The 23,641-nt window shown below is 60.1% G+C and overlaps 4 protein-coding genes, 8 non-coding genes and 1 pseudogene across 18 annotated transcripts, besides 1 other annotated feature; all 13 read left to right on the top strand.

The window, feature by feature from the left end:
* Positions 1 to 2,153: 2,153 nt before the first annotated feature.
* Positions 2,154 to 4,424, top strand: LMJF_27_0870 (conserved hypothetical protein; the record flags this gene model as incomplete). Its single annotated transcript, XM_003721845.1, has 1 exon — positions 2,154 to 4,424. The coding sequence occupies one exon, from the start codon at positions 2,154 to 2,156 to the stop codon at positions 4,422 to 4,424; it is 2,271 nt and encodes a 756-aa protein (XP_003721893.1).
* Positions 4,425 to 5,768: 1,344 nt separating this feature from the next.
* Positions 5,769 to 6,221, top strand: LMJF_27_0875 (annotated as a pseudogene).
* Positions 5,769 to 6,221: a sequence feature.
* Positions 6,222 to 7,862: 1,641 nt separating this feature from the next.
* Positions 7,863 to 10,883, top strand: LMJF_27_0880 (putative 2-oxoglutarate dehydrogenase subunit; the record flags this gene model as incomplete). Its single annotated transcript, XM_003721846.1, has 1 exon — positions 7,863 to 10,883. The coding sequence occupies one exon, from the start codon at positions 7,863 to 7,865 to the stop codon at positions 10,881 to 10,883; it is 3,021 nt and encodes a 1,006-aa protein (XP_003721894.1).
* Positions 10,884 to 13,068: 2,185 nt separating this feature from the next.
* LMJF_27_0890 (putative phosphatidylinositol (3,5) kinase) lies at positions 13,069 to 18,459 on the top strand (the record flags this gene model as incomplete). The annotated part of the gene is made up of 1 exon (XM_003721847.1): positions 13,069 to 18,459. One exon carries the CDS (start codon positions 13,069 to 13,071, stop codon positions 18,457 to 18,459), a length of 5,391 nt encoding a protein of 1,796 aa, XP_003721895.1.
* Positions 18,460 to 20,490: 2,031 nt separating this feature from the next.
* Positions 20,491 to 21,081, top strand: LMJF_27_0900 (conserved hypothetical protein; the record flags this gene model as incomplete). The annotated part of the gene is made up of 1 exon (XM_003721848.1): positions 20,491 to 21,081. The coding sequence occupies one exon, from the start codon at positions 20,491 to 20,493 to the stop codon at positions 21,079 to 21,081; it is 591 nt and encodes a 196-aa protein (XP_003721896.1).
* Positions 21,082 to 22,089: 1,008 nt separating this feature from the next.
* Positions 22,090 to 22,175, top strand: LM27Cs1C2.2. Of its 2 annotated transcripts, none has more exons than XR_002460860.1 (1): positions 22,090 to 22,175. It is a non-coding gene; the product is annotated as a C/D snoRNA (small nucleolar RNA). The 2 variants fall into 2 exon arrangements; XR_002460861.1 differs by having other exon boundaries at positions 22,092 to 22,175.
* Positions 22,176 to 22,255: 80 nt separating this feature from the next.
* On the top strand, positions 22,256 to 22,346 carry LM27Cs1C3.1. 2 transcript variants are annotated; one of them, XR_002460862.1, is made up of 1 exon: positions 22,256 to 22,346. It is a non-coding gene; the product is annotated as a C/D snoRNA (small nucleolar RNA). The 2 variants fall into 2 exon arrangements; XR_002460863.1 differs by having other exon boundaries at positions 22,258 to 22,346.
* Positions 22,347 to 22,415: 69 nt separating this feature from the next.
* Positions 22,416 to 22,484, top strand: LM27Cs1H3.10. The gene has a single exon (XR_002460964.1). It is a non-coding gene; the product is annotated as an H/ACA-like snoRNA (small nucleolar RNA).
* A 73-nt stretch (positions 22,485 to 22,557) lies between these two features.
* Positions 22,558 to 22,647, top strand: LM27Cs1C1.16. 2 transcript variants are annotated; one of them, XR_002460864.1, is made up of 1 exon: positions 22,558 to 22,647. It is a non-coding gene; the product is annotated as a C/D snoRNA (small nucleolar RNA). The 2 variants fall into 2 exon arrangements; XR_002460865.1 differs by having other exon boundaries at positions 22,560 to 22,647.
* A 41-nt stretch (positions 22,648 to 22,688) lies between these two features.
* On the top strand, positions 22,689 to 22,774 carry LM27Cs1C2.1. Of its 2 annotated transcripts, none has more exons than XR_002460866.1 (1): positions 22,689 to 22,774. It is a non-coding gene; the product is annotated as a C/D snoRNA (small nucleolar RNA). The 2 variants fall into 2 exon arrangements; XR_002460867.1 differs by having other exon boundaries at positions 22,691 to 22,774.
* An 80-nt stretch (positions 22,775 to 22,854) lies between these two features.
* LM27Cs1C3.2 lies at positions 22,855 to 22,945 on the top strand. 2 transcript variants are annotated; one of them, XR_002460868.1, is made up of 1 exon: positions 22,855 to 22,945. It is a non-coding gene; the product is annotated as a C/D snoRNA (small nucleolar RNA). The 2 variants fall into 2 exon arrangements; XR_002460869.1 differs by having other exon boundaries at positions 22,857 to 22,945.
* Positions 22,946 to 23,014: 69 nt separating this feature from the next.
* LM27Cs1H3.11 lies at positions 23,015 to 23,083 on the top strand. The gene has a single exon (XR_002460965.1). It is a non-coding gene; the product is annotated as an H/ACA-like snoRNA (small nucleolar RNA).
* Positions 23,084 to 23,156: 73 nt separating this feature from the next.
* LM27Cs1C1.17 lies at positions 23,157 to 23,246 on the top strand. Of its 2 annotated transcripts, none has more exons than XR_002460870.1 (1): positions 23,157 to 23,246. It is a non-coding gene; the product is annotated as a C/D snoRNA (small nucleolar RNA). The 2 variants fall into 2 exon arrangements; XR_002460871.1 differs by having other exon boundaries at positions 23,159 to 23,246.
* The last annotated feature ends 395 nt before the right edge of the window (positions 23,247 to 23,641 follow it).

Raw genomic sequence — 23,641 nt, forward strand, 5'->3', positions numbered from 1 at the left:
TGAGACCTTGAGCGTGTGCCTCGGGGCACTGTTTTGGGTGGGGATACCTGCTTTTTTCACGATTGTGCTGTCTTGCGCGCTTCTGCATGGCATCGTTGCTTGTACAACATAATGAGGCGAACAAGTATTTCCTTCTTTTGTATCAGCGTGTGCCCCCTTCCTCTGCCCGTGCAACGCGAGCTGCACTCCACTCCACTCCAGCCGGCCCCGTCACACCGGCCCACATGGCCTGGCGCGAAGCAGCGGTAGGCATACGCGGTACAGCACTGCGCCGACCCAGTCATCTGGGTACGGCCTCCGTCCAAAGCTCTACACAGCCGCACCCATTGCGCCGGTCGCCACCTGCCGCGCCCTCCTTGGGAGTGGCGCAGGCTCCCTGCACCGCTGGGCAGAGTGAGGGACCGGGAGGGGGTAGGGGAGATGTGTTCGAGCCACGCTGGCACTCTGCCCCCCCATCACGTGGGTGGCACAAAGGTGTCCGCCGTCGCACGCCGCTCCGACGCCACGCCCTCCACAACCTCACCAGCGACATCCGCAGCGATACATCGCTCTGACCTCCCCTACGTCGTCGGTGCGGGGCCCTGCCACCACCCGAGGTGGCTGGGGCACGTGGCAGGCGTTGGGGGGGGGGGCTGGATCGCTTTCCCAAACACACACACACACACAGATAGAGAGCGGGGTGTGTACTGGGCCCTGCGGCACCACGCACTGAGGGGGGCGACCCCCCCCCCTCCCTTACCGGCTATCCGAATGGACAGGTCACTCATGACGGAAAAAAGCCGATATCGTTTTTGCAGGAGGCCACAGCCCATCACGAGGCTCCCTCTCCCTTCTGTTTATTTGTCTACCTCATTTCTCTGTTGGTTCTCTTTCTGTATCCTCATGTACAATGAGTTCTCCCACCCCTCCCCCGATTCCCACGCACACACGTTCTCCCCCTCCTCCTTGCCGGCGGTGTTACAGTTTTCCTCGTCTCTGCCGTATTCTCTTTCATGCGTCAGCTTCTGGAGGGATGCCGGTCTCGCGACCGCCTCTCTCTCTCTCTCCTTTCATTTTTTTATTTTTGTTTGCTGGCATCGTTTTGTTTGGGGAAAGGGGAACGGAAGCCGTGGCATCGTCTCTTGGGAAACAGTACAGGAGCGGGGGGGGGGGGTTTAAAGTAAGAGACGCGCATAGATGTCGCCTAGCGGGAATAGAAATGTATATATGTACATACATGTATGCATGTGTGCTTATCATAAATATACATATGTAGATGAAAGGCGGGAGGCGGGGGAAGAGAGAAAGAGAGGAGGGACGACTGCTCTTGACTTGAGCATCTCCTCCAGTGTATCTATTGATTTTTTGTGTTGTCTTCCCGCACACCACTCCATTTCGTCCCCTGCCACCCCCGTGCCGCACTGCCTCTCACCCCCGCCTTGCTTCCTTCGATTTCTTCGGTTCCTTTTTGGCACCTACAACTGACATGGAAGTGCGCCAGATCTTCGCTCTGTACACGCGCGCACACACACACGCACACCAAACAATGATATAAATACGATACAGCGCCCACGCCGTTGAGCGGTCACCGCTTCGTTTCTCTTTCGCTGTCGCACCTCCTCAGCGCAAAGGCGGCCCCAATGTGGCATCCTCTCCCCCCTCCCTTCCCCTTATCCTGTGTTGGTTCGCCTGCAAGCGAGCCGTGCACGAATCAGAGCGGATTGGGAGGGATGGAGGGGGCCATATGTCCCCTTTTCCACCGAATGCCTTCACGGTTTCCTTTTTCTCTGTTGTGACACCCGACATGAAGTGGCGGAGGTGGTCATCGGCTCGTCTCATTTTATCCTTGATGTCTCTGCTTTCGCCCTGCTGCCCCCCCCCTCTTCCTCCTCCTCCTTGCTGTCTCTCTCTTTCCCTCCGCAGTAGCCACTCTTCACACCCTCAACAAACATCCGCACCACATTAGACATTAACGGGTCTCTGGTGTCTCCCTCTCTCCCGTGGAAGGTCGTACTGGCTCTGCTGCTGTATTCTTCGTTTTCAGTAGATAGTTTTCTCCTCAGCGCTTTGTAGTCGTAGAGGCTGCGCCAACGAGTAGCGCTCCCACCCCCACTCCTCGCTCCCTCGTTTCTCTCTTTGCTGGCGGCGGCGACGAAAGGGTTGCTCTTGACATCATGGCCTACCACCAGTCGCAGCAGATGCAGAAGGAGTTCCGGCTGCCGATGGTGCCGGGGCTGTCCTGTGGCGAGGAGATGATGCGCCGCAACTACGATCGTCGCCAGATACATGGTGTGAAACTGGACTGCGCGACAGCCATCGCTGGCGTGCCAGCAGATCGAACTCTCACCGGCGGCAGTAGCGACTACCCCGGCTCCACGCTGAAGGCCGCCGTGACGGCCGTCGCGGAGGCGGCTGAGGCTGATGAGCAGGGCGCGGAGGACCCGACAGGCCGCGTGCTCCGCTACTACGGCTACTGCATCGAGCCCGTCTCGGACAGTGTACTGGAGACGGAGCGGGTGCGCAAGGTGATCCTCAACTTCTACCTCGAGGATGGCACGATGAGCGTGACGGAGCCGAAACAGGACAACTCCGGGTTTGCCTTTCCCGCCAACCTGAAGCGCCACATCGTTCCCAACCCGGACGGCACGCCGATCACCGCCGCACAGCTGAAGGTGGGTGAGTCGGTGTCCTTCTACGGCCGCACATACGAGCTGTACGACGCCGACCCCTTCACTCGGGCCCTGCTCAAAGAGGCTGGGGAAGAGGTGCCGCCGGCCATCGTGCCGCCGACGGACGCGTACACCACGATGCGCGGCCGCCCTGTGGCCAAGGCGCACGACGTCCCGTCCATCGCGGCGTCCAGCCCGCTCAACACGATGCTCTCGCCCGCCCAGGTACGGGCGGCCCGGCAATTCCTCGAGTTTGACCGCAAGGTGCTGCGGTGCGACTGCACGTGGGACGACACAACGAGCCTCTACGGCACGAAGCACTTTCTCACACTTTACTACTTCCTTAGTGACGGCAGCATCGCGTTCGTCGAGAAGGATGTGCAGAATAGCGGCCGCGACCCGTTTCCCAAGTTCTTAAGCCGCCAGCGAATCGCGAAGCCGACAAGCGCCTCCGGCAAGTTCGACTCCTCGTCTCTTGGCTCCGTCACCTTCAAGGAGAACGCGAACACCGTCTACTACACTGACGAAGACATCCGCATTGGAAACGTGCTCAACCTCTACGGCCGCCAGGTGAAGATCCACGACTACAACCAGTACACGCGCGACCACATGGCGAAGAAATTCGGCATCACAGCACATGCGCCCATTCCCGGCGCCACGCCGCCGCCGTTTGTGCCACCGTGCTCGACGCGCCGCGAGATCTCCGAGGAGACGGTACGCGAGCACCACAACGAGAAGCACGAGGAGCTGCGCCGCCACCGCTTCGCCAACTCCGTTGTCAAGTTTCTCGCCCGCCTGGACAACGGCAAAGAGGAAGACAAGGTGCGCCGCTTCGTGCTGGCCGTATACCTGGCCGACAACAGCGTCTCCATCTTCGAGCCCGTCATCCGCAACAGCGGAATCGTGGGTGGGAAGTTCCTGCAGCGCCAGAAGGTGCGCCGCGCCGATGGCGAGTACTTCCGCGCGGACGACTTCTACGTCGGCGCGCGCGTGGTGCTCAACTCGTTCCCGTTTGTCATCCTCAACTCAGACGAGCACTCGCTGAACTACATGGAGCACAACCCTGAGGAATTCGGTCACTCAGACATCAACAAAATCGTCCGCAAGATGCAAGCGATGCTGCAGAGTTGCACCACGGGTCTCGCCGAGGCGTTCCGCCTCGCCGATGAAAACCGGAGCGGCGGCCTCGACATGGAGGTGTTTCTGTCCATCATGAAGGAACTCAACCTCGACATCACCGAACAAGAGATCCTGACAGTGCTACGGTACTTTGACAAAAACAACGAGTCGTACGTCAGCTATGAAGAGGTGGCCAGCCGCATCATGCCCGAGGGCGGTGCGGTGGCGAGCGACAACCGCCCGTGGGAGGCTATCTACCAGGAGGGCGCCGATCATGCCACCGCGTCGTTCCTCGATGACCCCAAGGAGGCAGAGGAGAAGGAGCGCAAGAGCCGCGAAAACGCGGCGGCTTCTCGAGGTGCGGCGGAGTTCCTCAAGCTCTATGATCAGCGCCGTCAGCTGTTCATGAAAGAGTTCCACGCCATCACCGACTACGCCAAGGACAGCCTCATCGGGTCTGATGAATTCAAGATGTGTACGCGGCGCAAGCTGGAGCTCTCCTCCATCTCCGACGAAGAGATGTGCGCGCTGGCGAAAAATCTCTTCCCTGCTGTGGCACCGCGCGTGTCGTACGAGGAGTTCATGCGCCTCCTGAACGGCACCTCCACCTACGCCCACACCGTCGCCGCCATCGCCTCTCACGGCGCTTCAAAGTAGGCTGTAATGTGGTGGGTGTGATATGGCAGCAGACAGAGGGGAGGAGAGGGTCACCGAAGCGGGTGCTTGCCCACTTGTATCTCTAAGAAAGTGCGCGTGTATGTCCGCAGCTACAAAGGCACGATGTAAAGTACGAATACAAGAGCAGCAGCTGATGCAGTGCGATACTGGGAAAGCTATCTCACTGGAGCCTGGAGCGTTATCGCCTTCTTCACGTCTTGCCCCGCCCCAGTGACTCCGGGGGAGAGAAAGGTGCCGCGCTTGTGATGAGTGCAGATGTGCACGAGGTACGGTGGCAGCTCGGAGACGGTGGCTGTTATCTCTGCGTTGTCCTCTTTTTGGGGGGGTAGGGGGAGGGTCTTTTCATGTGCGTGTGTGTCTGTATAGGGCTACTTTGATTGCGGCTGTTGTCATGCCTCCACCGTTGCTTCTTGCGCCTGGTGTCCATATTTAGGCCTCTGCTTCCCTTCTCCCATCATTGTTAGGGTTGCTCGTCGTCCAGCAATGTCGATAGCCTTCTCAGATGACACCCCCTCACCTGTGCATCTACAGGCCGAATGAGGGGAGGTGAGGGCAAGGGTCGCAACATCTGATATACATACGCACAGAGGGAGACAGAGGGGGGGGTGCGTGCGTGCACGTGACACCAGCCCTTTGTATTTCCTTCCCCTCCTCCTCCCTCCCCCCTCCCTCATCTATCTTTCTTGTATCTGTGGCTGCGGCTGTATGCCACTCGTCTCCGTCGCGTGACGGCGGATACGCGGGTAGTTCATGTATGATAGGGCATCTCTCTGTCTCCCCGTCCGCTTTACGGCAGCAAAGCATCAACAAGGAAAGCAAAATACGGCCAGCGGGCAAGTCACGGAAAAGCTCTCCAGGGTGGAGGGGGAGGGGGTGCGGAATGGGTTGCTCGGCGGCGTTCGCGTGACTCCAGCTCCGTCATCCGTCTCCTCCTCTTTCCCCTGCCCTAGCGAACACACTCCGTGCTCTTTCCTGTGATGATTCGTGTTGACGTGGAGCGCGTTAGGGCAGTTTGGGGCTCATGCGGTGATCGACAGCCGATGCCTTTCCTGTGCGGGTGTGTACGTGCGTGCACGTGCGCAGAGCCCACGTTGTCCCGTAAGGTGCGGGCCGCCTATTTTGGGAGCGGCCTTTTGCTGTGCTGCGTTGCACGCGCGGGGAGGGCGTGGGCCTCTGTCTGACTGTGCTTCCCTCCCCATCCCCACCCTTCGGCTCCTCTGCTACCCCACCCTGACAAGTCCACAGCGCCCCATCTGCACTTCCTCACGAGCAGCTCCCTACATCGTTTGCGTCCTCGCACTCATCAGCTACTTCTTTGTCGGAATGCGCGTTACAAAGTTTGTGCCGCTGTGCCTGGCAGCAGCTCTACTGAAGTTGGTTATCGCATTTCCATCGATCTCCGCACCAGCGACGGCTGCGGATTGCCTTGGTCTCAGGTTCGAGAAGGACACAGTAAGCTGCCGTATGTGCGCCTAGCTGTTCCTCGTGACGCAAAAGGACGAGCTTCGGCAAGAGTGCGAAAGCTGCTGCACAGCAGAGAAGGGTGGCGCGGCTGATGATGTCACCTACGTCTCCGCCCGCGTCCAGCTCCGCGGTATTGCCCGTGCAACTGTGCCGTCGGAGATGAACTCCCTCGCTATCTTCAAGCGTACGCACCATTTAGAGCCCTACTTCAAGTATGTCCCGTTTGTGGAGAAATCCTCAATGGTGTTTCCGCAAGTGGTACTCGTTGGTAGCGACCCGAAGGATGACTTGACAATGCACATCACAGGCTAGTCTGCCGAAGCGCTCCACGATCTCTTTAGGAAGATGATCCGAGTGAGGTGACCTCACCCTGAGGAATGGCGTGCTCTTGACCAAGAAGGGGAAGAGGCGGCGCCGACTGCCTTCTTGCGCCGACACTTTCTTTGCTCCTCTCCGTCCACGGCACACAGGGAAAAGTGCGCACTCACAAGAGCGATGTTCGGGGTTTCCATTCAGGGGCAAGCGCTCATGAAGAAAGCACGTGTGTCTCGCCTTTTTTCTCGTAGGTGGGTGCGTGTGTGTGGGAATCGGGGGAGGGGAGACGGCCCGCGACGTGTTTCGGTCAAGCAAACTTGTCTCTGTAGTATCGGCGACTTCGCGAGAAGCTAATGCACAGGGACGGAGTGACCTCCATTTCTGCTTCTGTTTCCTTGCATTTTGCGCTCCCGGATGAGGAGTGGGTGTGGAGGACAACCCTCAGTGCGTGGTGCCGCAGGGCCCAGTACACACCCCGCTCTCTATCTGTGTGTGTGTGTGTTTGGGAAAGCGATCCAGCCCCCCCCCCCCAACTCCTGCCAAGTGCCCCAGCCACCTCGGGTGGTGGCAGGGCCCCGCACCGACGACGTAGGGGAGGTCAGAGCGATGTATCGCTGCAGATGTCGCTGGTGAGGTTGTGGAGGGCGTGGCGTCGGAGCGGCGTGCGACGGCGGACACCTTTGTGCCACCCACGTGATGGGGGGGGGCAGAGTGCCAGCGTGGCTCGAACACATCTCCCCTACCCCCTCCCGGTCCCTCACTCTGCCCAGCGGTGCAGGGAGCCTGCGCCACTCCCAAGGAGGGCGCGGCAGGTGGCGACCGGCGCAGTGGGTGCGGCTGTGTAGAGCTTTGGACGGAGGCCGTACCCAGATGACTGGGTCGGCGCAGTGCTGTACCGCGTATGCCTACCGCTGCTTCGCGCCAGGCCATGTGGGCCGGTGTGACAGGGCCGGCTGGAGTGGAGTGGAGTGCAGCTCGCGTTGCACGGGCAGAGGAAGGGGGTACACGCTGATACAAAAGCGGAAAGCAAGCTGCGTACCGTCACATGGTTGCTGCACCATCTACACCTCCTCCACATATTACTTTCTGTCTGCCATCGCGCCCACTGCCCCTCCTCGCCCTTTTCCTCTGCAATGTCAGCCACTGCGTTTCTTTCGCCTCTCTTTCTGTGTGCGTGTGTGAGTTTTAGGTTGTATTGAGCTTCGCCCCTCCCTTGATCGCGTGTGGTGAATCACCAAGTGCCCTCCTCCCTCCCAGTACCACGCACACACACGTACAGTCGCGCCCGCACCCACACAGAGCCGCACATATAGTAGCACAACCTGCACGGGGGCCATACCGCCTGTCCTTATTCCGAAGGCTCCCCCTTCTCTCTTGGCACACGCTCACAGCGACACAGGGGGCCCGTTTTTCCTGTCGAGAGTCGCTCGTTCACGGGGTAGCCGGCAGCTGACGCTCGTCAGCTTTGCACACGCCTGTCCTGTCGAACGTGCATCGCTGTCTCTCTCACCAGTCAGCCGCCTCTCCTGGACACGCTTCTGTGTTTTCTCTGGTCGTCTATAACCCTGCTGTTTTTCCCCTGTCGTCCCTCTATTTCACCTCACAGATCCGTGCAGTCTTGCTATTCAACGAAACAAAATGATGCGCCGCGCACTGAGTGGTGTCGTCGCCGTCCGCGCGTCGGCGATGCGCAGCTATACGGACGCCCGCACGATCCGCAAACCGAACCCATATGACCAGCTTGTCAACGCCGAAAACCAGCACTACGTGGAGGATCTCATGCGACAGTACGAGGCTGACAGCGCTCTTGTCGATCCAAGCTGGGTGCCCGTGCTGGAGGCGATTCGGTCCGGAAGTGACGATTCCCCGGTCGTGGCGACCTTTAGCCGCCCGACAGACGCCAAGTCATTGTCGGAAAAGCAGCGCCACGACAATATGCGCCTTTCGTGGATGATCCGCGAATACGAGCGGTTTGGCCACCACATGGCGAACGTCGACCCGCTCAGCGGCTACCACGCCGATAATTGTATCCTGGGATCTCGCACACTGGCGCCGGAGGAGTTCGGCTTCACCAAGGATGATCTGACGCATGTCTTCAACGTCACCTTTGGTGCCAGCCACGAGGCGACCTTCGTCAGTGGTGGCACTGCCATGACGCTGCAGCAGATTATCGATCAACTCCGCCGGCTCTACTGCGGACCGATCGGGTTCGAGTTCATGTCGTCGGGCTTCTTCGAGCTGCGCAACTGGTTCCGACAGGAGGTCATGGACTCCCTGCAGTCCTTGCCAACCGAGGAGCGTAGGCTTTACTACAACGACGTCGTCAAGGCCTGTGGCTTCGAGAAGTTTTTGCAGTTGAAGTACGCCACAAAGCATCGCTTCGGCCTCGATGGCGGCGAGGCGCTCATTCCGGCCTTGAAGGCCGCCATCCTCACGTCGAGCGACCTCGGCGTACAGAGTGCGATCATCGGCATGCCACACCGTGGCCGCCTGAACGTCCTGGCGAACGTGCTGCGCAAGTCCCTGCGCGCCATCCTCAACGAGTTCGAAGGTCGTGTGGCGATCGAGGATGCGCACCTTACCGGCGACGTCGAGTACCATCTCGGCAAGCGCAAGCACGTGAGTCTGCCAAACAACAAGTCCATCGAGCTGGACCTGCTGCCGAACCCCTCCCATCTCGAAGCCGTAAACCCACTGGTGCTGGGTAAGGCGCGTGCGCGGCAAACCTACACGAACGACGTGGAGTGCACGGCGGTGCTGCCGATCCTCATCCACGGCGACGCCGCATTTGCCGGTCAAGGGTCGTGCTACGAGACGATGGGCTTCTGCGAGCTAGAAAACTTTCACGTCGGTGGCACGCTGCATTTGGTCATCAACAACCAGATCGGCTTCACCACTAACCCGAAGGACTCGCGCGCCAGCGCCTACTGCACCGACCTGTCAAAGGTGAACAACGCTCCCGTGATGCACGTCAACGGTGATGATGTGGATGCGTGCGTGAAGGCGGCCAAGATTGCCGCACGCTTCCGCCAGCAGTTCCACCACGACATCATCATCGACCTCGTCTGCTACCGCCGCTACGGACACAACGAGACCGACCTGCCCGACTTTACCCAGCCGCAGCTGTACCACCAGATTCGCCAGCACCCCAGCGTCGTAGACATTTACACCAAAACCCTCATCAAGGACGGCGTGCTGACGGCAGAGGAGGCCAAAGCGAAGGACAAAGATTGGGAGGGCGTCCTGCGCCAGGCGTACGACCGCATGAACAGCGCGCAGAACTTCGTGAAAGTCATGCCCGTGTTTGACCCGGAAAGCGAGAACACCTCGGCTGATTTGTCGTCCGCGAAGATCGCTGCCACACGTGTGCCGCCGCCGGTTTCGGCGGTGGACACCGGCGTCGAGACGCAGACGCTACGCGCGGCCGGCTTGCGCCTGGCGTCGATCCCGAAGGAGATGCAGAAGCCGCACCCGGTGGTGGAGCGGACGTACGCGGCGCGCAAGAAGGGCACGGAGCAGGGGGACGCAATCGAGTGGTGTCAGGCAGAGCTCATGGCGCTGGCGACGCTCTCGATGCAAGGGGTGCCGATTCGGCTGACTGGCGAGGATGTCGAGCGCGGCACCTTCACCCAGCGCCACGCCGGCATTACGGACATGAAGACGAACCTCAAGTACTTCCCGGTGAAGATGCTGTCGCCTTCGCAGGCGCTCATCACAATCTCCAACAGCTCCCTCTCCGAGCTCGGCGTCTGCGGCTTCGAGATGGGGTACAATATGGAGAACACCCGCTCCATCACCATTTGGGAGGCCCAGTTCGGCGACTTCGCTAACGGTGCACAGGTGATCTTCGACCAGTTCCTCAGCTGCTGCGAGGAGAAGTGGAATGAGCACAGTAGCCTCGTTCTGTCGCTGCCGCACGGCTACTCGGGCGCCGGCCCCGAGCACAGCTCTGCTCGCGTGGAACGCTTCCTGCAGCTGAGCGACGACAGCGACCGAGTGCCATCGGACTTTCGCCACTTCCCCAACGACCAGGCGCTCGAAATCCGCATCCGTCGTCACAACTGGCAGGTGACCTACCCCAGCACTCCGGCGAACTACTTCCATCTTCTGCGCCGCCAAGGACTCCGCGAATTTGCGAAGCCGCTCATCAATTTGTTCTCGAAGGCGCGCCTGCGTGCGCCGAACCTATCAAAGCTGTCGGACATGACTCAGGGGACCAGCTTCAAGGCAGTCATTGACACCGCGCGCGCCAAGGACACGGTGGCCCGCAAGGTCGTATTCTGCTCTGGCCAAATCGAGAGCATTGTGAATGATGCGAAGACCGCCATGCAGAAGGAGACGCCAGGCGTGCACGACGACGTCGTCCTCGTCACAGTCGAGCAGCTGGCCCCGTTTCCGTGGGAGGAGGTGGCGGATGTGATGGAGAAGTACGCGCAGCGTAACCCCAACACGGAGTTTGTGTGGCTGCAGGAGGAACCACGCAACATGGGCATGTGGACGCACATGCGGCCCCGCATGAACAGCCTGATGCGCCATCTCGGTCTCAAGCAGACGCGCGTCAACGTTGTGAGCCGCCCGTCTGCAGCATCGCCGTCCACCGGCTACGGCTCCGTGCACGTGGCGGAAGAGAAGAAGCTTATCGCGGAAACCCTCGCATGAAGCGTGTGAGAGCGCTCACGCGTGACGGCGCTTCATCTTGCTGGCGACTCCCCTCTTTGGCGTTGGTGCGGGCGTCTCTCTTTGCTCCCTTTCCGGTACCAGTCCCCCCTCCCCCCTCCACACACACACACACACACACACTGCGAACTCCGCCATGCCTCTGAGTGCTTCTTTCGCATGTGCTCGTTATTTTCGTCCCTCCCTGCTCCTCTTTCCCCCTTTTCATGTGTGGTCGCTCGCCTGTTGACGGATGCCACGTTTCTTTTGGGGTGTGTACCCTTTCCCCCTCCCCACGACCGACCCGTTTTTTTGCTCATGCATATTTCATGAGCAATCCAACATGCGTCCCCCCCCTCACCACCACCACCACTACCGACCCTCTGCGTCTGCGTGTGAGAGTAAGGGTGTAACTTTGTTGTTCTTGAGTGCCGTCTGCTTGGCTGTCTTCGTCTCTGTCTGTTCTCGTTGAAGGGTAAGGGGTGGGGGGCACTCTCCGTGTGCTAGCGGTGAAGCTGGAACGCACCCACAGCGGCACACAGGAAAAGAGAGAGGTCGGCGTGCCCCTGTTGCCTATCCCACACCTCACCCAGTACCCCTTACCCTTCGACGCACACCTACACGCATCATGTTTCCTACGCTTACTTTCACGTCAATCTGTGACGTGCTTGGCGCATGGATGCTGGGAGAGGTGCAGGTGTCTTTGGAAATATTTTTCTTTTGTTGTTGTTGTGCTTCTTAAAGGGAGTGAAGCGGATGGACGATGTGTTGATGTCGGGGGTGCCTTCTGTCATCCGTGTGGACATCTTCTGAAGGATCCTTTGTTGTTTGCTTGTTTTCTCAGGCGGTGCTCTTGTACCCCCTCGTCGCAAAATGAGTTTGACCGGACCCCATCCCGCATCAACACAATCGCCATGATTGCGCGCGCCAGCACCCACGACGATCCTCCCCGAACTTACTTCCCGGATCGCGGGTCGACGTGAAGCCCCTCTCTCCCTCTCTTCTTCTTCCCTTCGCATGTAATATTCGAACGGTTCAAGCAAAAAAACGACGTCGTGCTGAACGTCTCTCTCTCTGGTCTCATCTGTTAAACGTTGGTGCGTTGTGCGCCCGTGCGTCATCTCGGACGGTGGTACTACGTTATGGGGGGTGGTTGCTGTTTTTTGTTGTTGTTGCCCCCCCCATCTCCCTCTCCGTGTCCCTCTCTCCTCCTGGGGATCCTTCACTCTCCTTCCTTCGACGCGTATGTTGCGCGTACGTGTTATCGGGCTCAGGCATCGACGTACACAAAAGTGCGACGTCGTGGCCCTGTTGAATTCTCTTCACGCCGGAGGGGAAGTGGGACGAAGAGAACTGACGGCTCGAGTGGGCCTCGGAGGAATTGAGCGGTGGAGATTGCTATGGCTGTGATGGTTCTTGTCACTGTGTTGTTTCTGCCCTTTGGCCGTGTTTCCCTCTCAACTCTTGTGTTTCCTTTTCCATGTAATTACAGAGGACGCCTGTGGACTGCGATGCGACAGTGACAATGCACAAAGGCGATAATGAAGGCTTTAAACGACAGAAAACGAAGACAGAAGCGAAACATGGAAAACCACCGGTGGAGGGTGGACGGACGGTTGGTCAAGGTGTTGGGCGGCTCTCTCTCTCTCTCTACACACACACACACACCGGCGAGCATGGCATTGTAGAGAACTCTCACTGTTCAAACGAAAGAGAGGCATGGAGAAGGGTGGTGACGGCTGCTTGCCGTCAAGGATGGCGCTCCCTTCTCCCCGCCTCATCCCCAGTAGCTCACTCGTAGGAAAACATTGCCCTCCCCGAATGTGCGAACACCGCCACCGCCGTATGCTTGCTCAATTTCTTCGGTTTTTACAGGCCATTTGGATGCCGATGTCTACAGTGACCTGGAACCTCTTCGCCCCGCCGCGCCGCACCCCACCCCACCCCACCCCTGCTCTGCTAGCGTGGGAGTAGCGGACACGTGTTCTGGATGACCACGCTCCCGTACGCTCCGGTTCACGCAAGAGAGCCCCCTCCCTCTCCCCTCCGTCACTCTCTTTCTATTGCTACTCTCCGCGGTAGCAGGGTGTGCACGTACGCATGCACCCCGCTGAGTGTTCACCCGCAGCTTATCATCATCGCGCGCTCCCATCGTCCAAAGACAGGTGCACCACACAATGGATGGTTCATGAGACTCCCGTGTCCCACACACATCCCCCTCTCCTCTGCCGAGACGCATTTCGTTGGCACCGTCGCTGCTGCTTGTCCCCTAGGGCTTGTGCGCGTTGGCGTTTTCTCTCTCCGACAGGAGAGAATCGACTCGGATACTTGCAGAGGTAGCACCTCCCCGCCCCCCCCCCAAAGCAGCCACCGCTGTATTCCCGTGTACTTCTTCTTCGTCACCCCACCACCACCACCACCACCACGCGTCCTCGTCTCCCCTGAGTTGAAGATGCCAACAGATCGCTCTCTATGGGTGGAGGACAAGTATGCACTGCGATGTCGCGGGTGTGGCAAGAAGTTCACGGCCTTTCGCCGTCGCCACCACTGCCGCAGGTGTGGTCAGGTATTCTGCTACGAGTGCCTCCACCCTCTATCAACAGCAGCCTCCACACCGCAAAACATTGTCTTCAGCGTCTACCAGTGGTTTTCGTCGTCGCCTGCTACGCCGCTTAGCACGCCGACATCACCCCAAGCGCGGAAGACTACTGAGAAAACTGAAGTCGTCAGCAGTAGCCGCGACGGGGCCGCTGCGGCGGCGGGCGCTACCGCGGCCGCAGCGGAGCTTTCTATGCGTCTTTGCTGTCGCTGCGCTGCCACCATTGCAGAGAACGCTGCGCGCGAAGCCTCTCTGTCGCATGACGAGTTTGAACCCTCTTCGCTCCCAGTCCACAGCACCGCCCCATTGGGGGCGAAGATGCCGCCGCCGCTTATGCCGAGTGTGTCACTACCGTGCCCGCCGCTATCAAAGGTGAGTACGCCAATGCGACTCAGCGAGAGGAGTCTTCCTGAAGAGGAGCCATCGCCCGCCCCACCGCGTACCCCGCCCTTCTTCGTAACGGCGCGTCAGTCGGAAGCCGAAGACCCCCATTACATGGTGGCCCCCGAGTTGCTGGGCAGCACAGCAATGCATGCGGAGACAGCAGAGGAGCGCGAGGTCACGTACTCCATCGGCCGCGTTCGGCGTCCACCGCCGTCGGTCATGACGCAGTGGCGGAGAGCTCATCAGGAGGCTCTGACCAACAAGGAAGCGCGCGCCTTCCCGGTGCAGCGAACAAGCCCGTGCGCATCCGCCTTGGAGAGTGCCGGGGCACTTGTGCGGACGCTGAGCGGCCACGCCGACTTTCACGCACGCTTCTTCCTAGGAGAAGATGTGACGCAGTCACCATCGGACCCCAATGATGGCGTGATGGGGAGCGCAGCCGTCATTCCCGTTGCCGACGCTCCGGCGCCGCTGCGCGGATTCCTGAACGACTTCGGCGCAGCATGCACGACCCACCTCGAGGCGCGTATCCAGCACACGCTTCAATCTTCTTTCCCTAACCTTGGTGGATCGCGACTGTGCTGTCACCTCGCTGATGTCGCCTGGCACATCGTGAGCCACACCGCTGTCGCCCTCGACGCCAGTATTTTGGACCACTTGTCCAGCTTCTTCATCCACGACCCCGCGCAGCCGGCACAGTGTATCGTGTACCCGGGCCTTGTAAACCGTCGACGTCTTCCTTCGAAGCGAGCCATGAGCCCGTGCGACCATCCGCGCGTGCTGCTGCTCGCGGGCCACCTCTCCTACCCAGTGCAGCCGACCGAAGACCTCGTTGAATATGTGCGTTCGTACAGCGGCTATCTGGACAAGTTGTTCCAGCGGCTGGTGATGTGGCACCCCGACGTGATTGTTGTCGAGGGCGGCATGCACCATTACCTGCGCGCGCGCATCGAGCAGGAGGGCCAGATGCGCCTCATGCTGGACGTTGGTCGTGACTTTCTTGTCCAGCTGTCATGGTGCTTGCGTGCTGACATCATCGCTGACCTTCAGTACGTTGGCGTTGGCGACTTGGCCACCACAGCGCCGCTAGGTCACTGCACCCGCTTCGAGGTGCTCGAGTTGGCAGAGGAAGTGCGCTGCTGCGGCTTCCGCGGCTTCGACGCGCTGTCGTACCACACCCTCATCCTCCGCGGCGGTAGTCCGAGCGGTGGCGTTGTTGCGCACGACAGCAGCAACGGCGAGCGGCAGTGGGAGACGATGGAGAAAGTGGTAAGAGAGGCAGTTGCCGTTGCCTATCATCTGGCTCTGCAGGCACACGGCGCCGCTGCACTTGTACGCAAAGACCTGCCTGTTTCCGTGAGTGGTGCGGCGCCGACCGCAGAGGAAGCCGCCGCCGCCGCCGCCATCACCATGAATCTCGGATGCCACTTCCCGTCGTCGGTGCAGTCCGCGTGCCGCGACGCCGCGAGTCCCGCTGCGCTGTCCGCCCTGAAGGACAGCATCGTGGTGAACATTGTGCACATGGATGAGCTGTTTGAGGGGGGTGCCGGCGGCGGTGGCGGAGGTGCCGTCGTGAGCACACTGGCCAAGTCGCGGAGCACCGAGCTGTCCCTCGAGCGCGGCTCCTCTCGTGGCTCGCTCACGCTTTTCCAAGGTGGCTCACACCACGACTTACCTGCCAGCGGCGCTGCATCAGCGTCATCCAGCGCTCCGCTGCTGAGCCCGCCTCTCGGACGTGCTGAGGCGCCAGCGGCGAACGCCTACGCGGTGGTGCAGCAGAAATCTGCCTTGACCTTCTACGGCGCCGGTGACGAGAGCCTCTTTCACTTTCTGGTAAACCGCTGCGCCGGGACGGAGTCGCAGATGCTCTACTTGCACGGCGCGCATCGAGTGAAGGTGACCACGTCGATCAGTCCACCTCTGCCCTCTGCAGCAGCCATACTCACTGAGAGTGGTCTCGCGGGCGTCTTGGGTGCTGCGCAGATGCTGGCGTTTCACAAGGTTACATCGCGGCAGAGCGCTGCGAGGGCGCTGGCCGCGGCGGAGCCGCTGGACACTCATGCATTAGCCGCCTTCGTTGCGCACCTGAAAGGATACTTTTCTCTTCGAATCCGCGTGATGGACGAGGATGCGAGGGTAGCGGCGGCGGATGCGGTGGTCGTGGCTGCCGCCCCGGTCGACGCGGTGGTGGAAGTCTGCGAGCCGCATCTCCTCAACCTCTCCACCGCCGCCTTCCTGGAGTGGGTGCTGTACGGCTGGATACCCGCGCTCTCGAGGCGATTTGCGCAGCCGAATCTGCAGTTGCACTTCCAGTTTCATTCCCTAGGGACGGCTGCGCAGCCGCAGGAACCCGGTGCTATCAATGTCTCCGCCTACGCCAATGCCGTGACATTCCTGGTGGAGGCAGTGTCTCTGTCTCGCATCGAGTACGCGCGAACCATGATGCCGCGCGCCGATCCCGCACCACAGGGGGAGGGTTCCTCTGAGGGGGATGCGATGAGCATCGTCGATTGTCTCTACGCCCGAGACGACGCCGAGGAAATGGAGAGTCTTCTCGCCGAGCTGCAGCAGGTGACCCGCACCTCCCTGGATCGGATGGATCAGCTGGAGAACGCCAAGGCAGGTGTGCCGGCTGCAGCGTCCCCGGTAGGCGCTGCGCACGTTCCAGAGGACGCGGAAGGAAAGGCAGCCGCCGCCGCCCGGCCGTCGTCGATGCCCACTCTGGAGCGTTCCACGAGGGACTTGCGCCAGCTGTCGGAAGACGTACAGCATGCGCTTTCGCTCCTTCACGATGCACGCCAGCGTGGGCATGCGGATGTGGTGCTTCTTCTTGCCAATATGCGCAGCCGTCTTCTCCCCGCGCTGTTGGCCGCGTATCGCGGCTGGCACGTCGCGCAGCGGAGGGCCACCACAAAGAGTCCCGCCACTACCCCCACAGACGCTGCCGCGGCTACCGCGGCTGAATGCCCTTCCTGCCTTCGCCAGCTGGACGGATGCCTCTATCACAAGGAGCGCGCGCAGTGGATTCGCCTAGCTGAGCCATCGAGCATCCTCGCCGCAGCCCTGCTTCACCTCTATCGGCCCCTTCCACCCAGCACGCTTTGTATACCATCGACCACGAAGGGTGCAGCTGCCGGCACGGAGCTCGAACTCAACAAGCCTGTCGACAGCGAAGCAGCAGCGGCGGCATCGGCAACACCCCATGGCGCCTTTGCAGTGAAACGCACACACACTGCATCATCGCTGGACGCGAGCCCGGCCACGCGATCGGGACAGCCGCCGCTGCTGTCGATGGTAAGCCAGCTGTCACCAACGGAGGCGCTCGAGGTGCTTCGCCAAAGCAGCAGATCAGATGCGGCATTGCCCACGTCGCTGAAGTGCACGCTCTCCGGGTATCAGTCGGTGGTGCACCTCGGCGTCGGCGGACCTGCTGGGCTCGCAGGTGGGGCGGTGGCGACGCTCAGCAGTGCCGCGAGTGTGGCCAGCATGATCGGTGGTGGCAGTGGCAATGCGGAGCCCACCATCACCGTGGATGTGCTCTTCCCCCTCAGCTTTGCAGCCCTTCACGTGCTCTACACGGACGGTGCTCCCTTTCATATTTGTGCAGCGCTGGTGCGGTGTCGGCCCTTCAGCACCGATGGCGGCAAGTCGCATTCGAAATTCTTTGTGACGCAGGACGGACGCTTTCTCATCAAGTCCGTGAAACCGATGGAGCTGCGCCACTTCCGAGAGTGGGCACCCCGCTACTTTGCGAGGATGGAAGAGCACTACACGTCGTTGCAGCGGCAGCAGCAGCAGCAGCAGCAGCAGCCGTCTGACGGTGAGACCTGTGCGCACCTGTTTGAGGCGCAGTCAACGCTGGGAAAGATAATGGGCCTCTACGCTGTTCACGTGCAAGGTTCGCGCAGCAGAGCTTCGACGTCGCCCGCCACGTCCTCCGGCGCAGCGCTTGGCGACGCCACACCGCAGCTGTGGGGCCTTCTTACGGACGGAACGCACTACTTCATGGTGGTCGAGCAGCTTCTGTTTCAGCGACCAGTGCGGGAGAAGTGGGACCTGAAGGGCAGCCAGCGCAACCGCACAACAGAGCACACGGCTGCGGTGCGCCTTGACGTCGACCTTGTTCAAGAGCGTCTACGGCTGGGCAATTTCTTCTTTTGCACGCCAGAGGCGAAGAGTCTCTTGATGGACCACCTCTCCCGCGACACCGCGCTGCTGGCGGACAGCGGCATCATGGACTACTCGCTCATGGTCTCAGTCGGCGACGGCAGCGTGTGCGTGGGCATAATTGACTTTTTGCACCCGTACTCCTCCGCCAAGGTGCTCGAGTCGAAGATGAAGTCCAGCCTAGACACAATGCTCGGCTACACCCGCCGTGACCCCACCATCATCGATCCGGCAAGCTACGCGGCGCGGTTTATGCGGTGGATGGACGGCTACTTCAACGGCGTTCCAGATCGGCTGTTCCCGCTTACCAGTGCGCGGCAGCGGAGGGAGGACCGGGAAAGCGGTGTGGTCGAAAAGCGGCCCCGCCTCCCACCTCTGTTCCGTGAGACAACAAAGAGGCAGGCCAGCGGAGGGGGGCGGGGCGATTGATGCGTCTCCGTATGTGTGTGTGTGTCTCTGGGAGCGGATGCCCCCTGACCCCCCTCCCTCCCCCACACCACCGCCGCCGCCACCAGCGATGTAACTCCTCGCTTCCGCCTCCACCTCTGCTTTTCTCTGATGTCTTGCGTGAAGCACCACATGAAAGAGTATGTCGGCGTCATGGACGCAGTGGGGGAACGCACATACGTGTCCCGCTCCACCGCTGGCGCGCGGTGAGTACCATCCCCCACCCGCCCACCCCCTCCAAACAGGTCCATGAAAGTACGGGACATCGTCAATACTGTTGCGCTTCGAACCCCTTCTTCGCTTCAGTTGCGCCTCACCGCTCCCACCCTTTTGGCTCCTCTTTCACGGCTTCGTATGTGGCGGCACCACCTCCTGCTATCTGCTCCTTATTTACGGTTTGGGGGTTTCTTGCTAGCCTCCTGCACGCGCCACCCTCCCCGCCGCTGGTTTCGCCGCCTGTCTTCGACCTGCTTCGTCGACGGCATGCATCCTTTCTTGCTTCACTTCTCTCCTGGGTGTGCATAAGGCACGTGTCTGTGTGCGCCACCGATACGGTTTCCATTGTGGTTTCTGGCAGCGATGGAATCGGCTGTGGCATACACGCCCAGCTCCACCGCTCACCTCCCCCACCTCCTTCTCCCCGGCCATCGATCGCAGGCATCTGCACCACCACCTTTTGTTTTTGTGGTCTGGACGCCCCTCTCTTCGTCGTGTTTCGTGACGTGTCGTTGACATGGGACATAGGGTGGCATCTGTGACAGCCAAGGCCGCATCCACGACTTCCTCCAAGACATCAAGATGAGAGGGGAGGTCGACATCATGTGCGCTAACCCGGTCAAGTACTCGGTTATCTCTCGCGTGTGTGTTCCGTCGCTCTACGAAGACGTCGTCCAAAACCGACCCACTGACACCGATGCGACGCAGAGCCAGGTCTAGGCTTACGACTCTGCTCTTGAGGTGGCCGCTCACGTTGCACAGCTTCAGGTGTATCGGCGCCTAACAAACGATTGCTACGTCTTTCTTGCTGCCACGGTCAACGCGCAACAAGAGAGGGTACATCGCGAAGGTGCTACGAACAACTGCGTGTGGGGTGTGAGCATGGCAATCTTCAGCGGCTACATTCCAACATCTGGCGCATCCTGCGCGATCATCGGGGGTTCCTGCTCCTTGTGCCGCTAGTTGTTGGCATGTACATCCTCCTAGCACTCGCTTGCTTCCTCGTAGCACGCACGCGAGGCTACGTGTACAATGAGGCGGTGTGTGTCCGCGTACGTGCGCGTGCTGATGTGCTCTCATGTTCACGGCCATGTCTGTGTTGCCCGTCTGCCGCGTCGCATCCAGCTTGTCTTGTGCGCGTGGTGTCGGCTGCCACGTCGCGATCGTGCATTATTTTCCTCTGTTGGTGCGCCTACAGCTCCCTCTTTGCCTTTGTTAGACACTAGATGTGCATCTGCTGAATCGGAATTCTCGTGTGTCGTTGGTAGGCGTCTCTTCCTCCCCTCGGTTTCGCGTGTTGGTTTGCGAATGTCTGTCTGTGAACCACACCGCCTCCACGCATGGCCACTGGTGCCGACTTGTTGCACAGCACACCACACGGAACTGTGCAAGGTGCTTCGGTCCCTCTTGGGCAGCGTTCAACGCACTGCCTTCTCCGCTGTCCATGCGAGCCCCTCCATGCCACTCGTGAGGAGCAGTCGAGCTTCCTTGTCCCTCGTCCTCTCTCCGCCACTATTGCTGTTGCCACTCTTCTGTGCTCCACGCGTGTTCGATGCAGCTCTTTCCCCAGCGCTCTACTTTGCAGCGGTGTTCCCCTCCCCCCTCACCGCACCCACCTCGTCGATTCGTCGGCGTGTGTCGCCTCTTTTCTATATATTCCTTTTCCCTTCAGCTTCACAGACGTGCGCACAAGCTCCCCCGCTGTCTCGTCGTCGTTTTGTTTTTTGCCCTGGACAGCTCGTCTGCCGCATCGCTGCACCAAAGAGTTCCCGTCACGAGACACGATCGAATCCACCAATGGAATCGCGTACAAGATTCAAGGCAGACACGCCCGTGCAACTGCCACCTGCCATCGACCCCGTGCGTGAGCGCTACCCGTTCTGCATTGTTTGGTCGCCTATTCCGGTCCTCTCGTGGATTCTGCCGTTCGTGGGTCACACCGCCGTATGCGACAGCCAGGGCCGCATCTATGACTTCCAAGGGGCGTACCGAATTGGGCAAGACCGCATGCTGTTCGGCAACCCCGTCAAGTACTGGGACGTCTCCCGCGACTACATCCCGTCCTTCTACAACGCCGATCAGCAGAACTCGGCAGAGAGAGAGGAGGCGGTGAAGCGTGAGGTGGCCGCGTACGATGCTGCCCTCATGTCCACCATCAGCCACTTCCGCCAGACTGAGGTGTACAACTTTTTCACAAACAACTGCCACTCTTTCGTGGCGGCGTCGATGAACGAGCAGCAGCTCAAGAAGCAGCACATGGGGATGGTGAGCATCGCGATTGGGATGATGACGCGCGGTCGCTACATCAGCGTCAGCCGCTTCATGCAGGCACATCTGCCCTCTATCCTGCTCATCGTCATCATCCTCATCCTCGTGGCCCTGCTATAAAACTCTGTGCTGCTCCGTTATCGATTAGATACTTTGCTTCTTTTGTATCAGCGTGTACCCCCTTCCTCGGCCCGTGCAACGCGAGCTGCACTCCACTCCACTCCAGCCGGCCCCGTCACACCGGCCCACATGGCCTGGCGCGAAGCAGCGGTAGGCATACGCGGTACAGCACTGCGCCGACCCAGTCATCTGGGTACGGCCTCCGTCCAAAGCTCTACACAGCCGCACCCACTGCGCCGGTCGCCACCTGCCGCGCCCTCCTTGGGAGTGGCGCAGACTCCCTGCACCGCTGGGCAGAGTGAGGGACCGGGAGGGGGTAGGGGAGATGTGTTCGAGCCACGCTGGCACTCTGCCCCCCCATCACGTGGGTGGCACAAAGGTGTCCGCCGTCGCACGCCGCTCCGACGCCACGCCCTCCACAACCTCACCAGCGACATCCGCAGCGATACATCGCTCCGACCTCCCCTACGTCGTCGGTGCGGGGCCCTGCCACCACCCGAGGTGGCTGAGGCACTTGGCAGGGGTTTGGGGGGGGGGGGGGGGCTGGATCGCTTTCCCAAACACACACACACACACAGATAGAGAGCGGGGTGTGTGCTGGGCCCTACGGCACCACGCACTGAGGGGTGTCCTCCACACCCACTCCTCATCCGGGAGTGCGGCGTTACAGCTAAAATTGCAAACACCTGCTTAGCATTCGCATTGCCAGCTATTATTCTCAAGAGTCACTCCATCTTTTCCGTTTCCCTTACAACATTATCGCGCGTGCACACCTCATCCGACCACTGCAACAAGGCGGTGATGCTCGTATTGGAAGGGGTGCGAATACCACTACTGGTCCGACTGCCACGCGGTGCATTCCTGTACTACAAATCCTCTTCAAGTAGCATGACCCGCGGAATTCCCTGGGCGTGAGGGTCAGCAATCCCTCTCCGTGCCCGTGTATATTGCCGCTAGAACTACACCTGTTAGCCGTTGCAAGCAGCTCTCCTGGGTGTGCGTGTGCCGCTGAATGATGCACTCATCTATGTTGGTCCAAACAGTTTGACTGGCGCATGAGAAGATACACATACAAATCACCTTTCGGCTGACGTGTGTGGCGCGCACGCGTGCGCGGGCTGGTGTCGGCTGTCCTGCCGCGTGTGCTTGCGTGGGCTCGGAGCCCGTGCGTGGTGGCCCTGATGGAGAAACAATCCTTTTTGTGCGCGAGCGAGGCTATGAGCGCACATTTTGAGCCAACAAACAAAACTCAACAGGTCTGAGACGCTGCCACGCGCGTGCGCGCTGCCACTGCGCGGCGGCGCCGCCGCCGAGCTGCACGCTGCTGCGTGCGTGAACGGAGTGCATTGAGTCCCACCGCTCCCCACCAGTACGCGCGTGGGAGCATCAACTCTCCTAGATGCGGCGCGGCACCTTGTCGCGCCGCTTGCATCCTCACCGCTACCCCCTGCCACTTCGCCGCTGCGCGAGGCGCATGCGCGTGATGAATACTATTCACATAGTTTCCTGTCAGTCCGAGCACTGCATGAGGTCATAGCATTTTCTCAACTCAGCTCACACTGACGCGGTGCGGGTGTTGCTGTGTGCGTGCGCGTGTGCGTGTGCCGCTGAATGATGCACTCATCTATGTTGGTCCAAACAGTTTGACTGGCGCATGAGAAGGTACACATACAAATCACCTTTCGGCTGACGTGTGTGGCGCGCACGCGTGCGCGGGCTGGTGTCGGCTGTCCTGCCGCGTGTGCTTGCGTGGGCTCGGAGCCCGTGCGTGGTGGCCCTGATGGAGAAACAATCCTTTTTGTGCGCGAGCGAGGCTATGAGCGCACATTTTGAGCCAACAAACAAAACTCAACAGGTCTGAGACGCTGCCACGCGCGTGCGCGCTGCCACTGCGCGGCGGCGCCGCCGCCGAGCTGCACGCTGCTGCGTGCGTGAACGGAGTGCATTGAGTCCCACCGCTCCCCACCAGTACGCGCGTGGGAGCATCAACTCTCCTAGATGCGGCGCGGCACCTTGTCGCGCCGCTTGCATCCTCACCGCTACCCCCTGCCACTTCGCCGCTGCGCGAGGCGCATGCGCGTGATGAATACTATTCACATAGTTTCCTGTCAGTCCGAGCACTGCATGAGGTCATAGCATTTTCTCAACTCAGCTCACACTGACGCGGTGCAGGTTTTGTTATGAGGTTTTGTATGTGTTTTTGTCTGTGTGGCTTGGTATCGTAGGATAGAGTATCCTAGAGGAAGATTGATTAATTGGAACTGTAGTGCCTTTTTGTGGCTGCTGTGCAGCGGCGACGGCGATGCTGAACGATGTCGGTTTTTCTTGAGGAGGGTTGATATGAAAATCAGTGGAGTCTTCTCTGTCCCGGTATCGGGAGAATGTGATGTCAGCGAAGTGGTCGGCCGGACCACGTATGTCGCGATCTGCGCATCACTAATATTAATGGCTGAACCTATGGCACGTCCTTTGCTTCCTCTAATGTTTGCTTCTTCACTCCACTTTTTGGTTTGACGAATTTGCGTTACGGGGCTTCACCAGACTGTTGAGTGCACACGGC

The sequence above is a fragment of the Leishmania major genome, chromosome 27 (genome assembly GCF_000002725.2).
Source record: "Leishmania major strain Friedlin complete genome, chromosome 27".
NCBI lineage: Eukaryota > Euglenozoa > Kinetoplastea > Trypanosomatida > Trypanosomatidae > Leishmania > Leishmania major.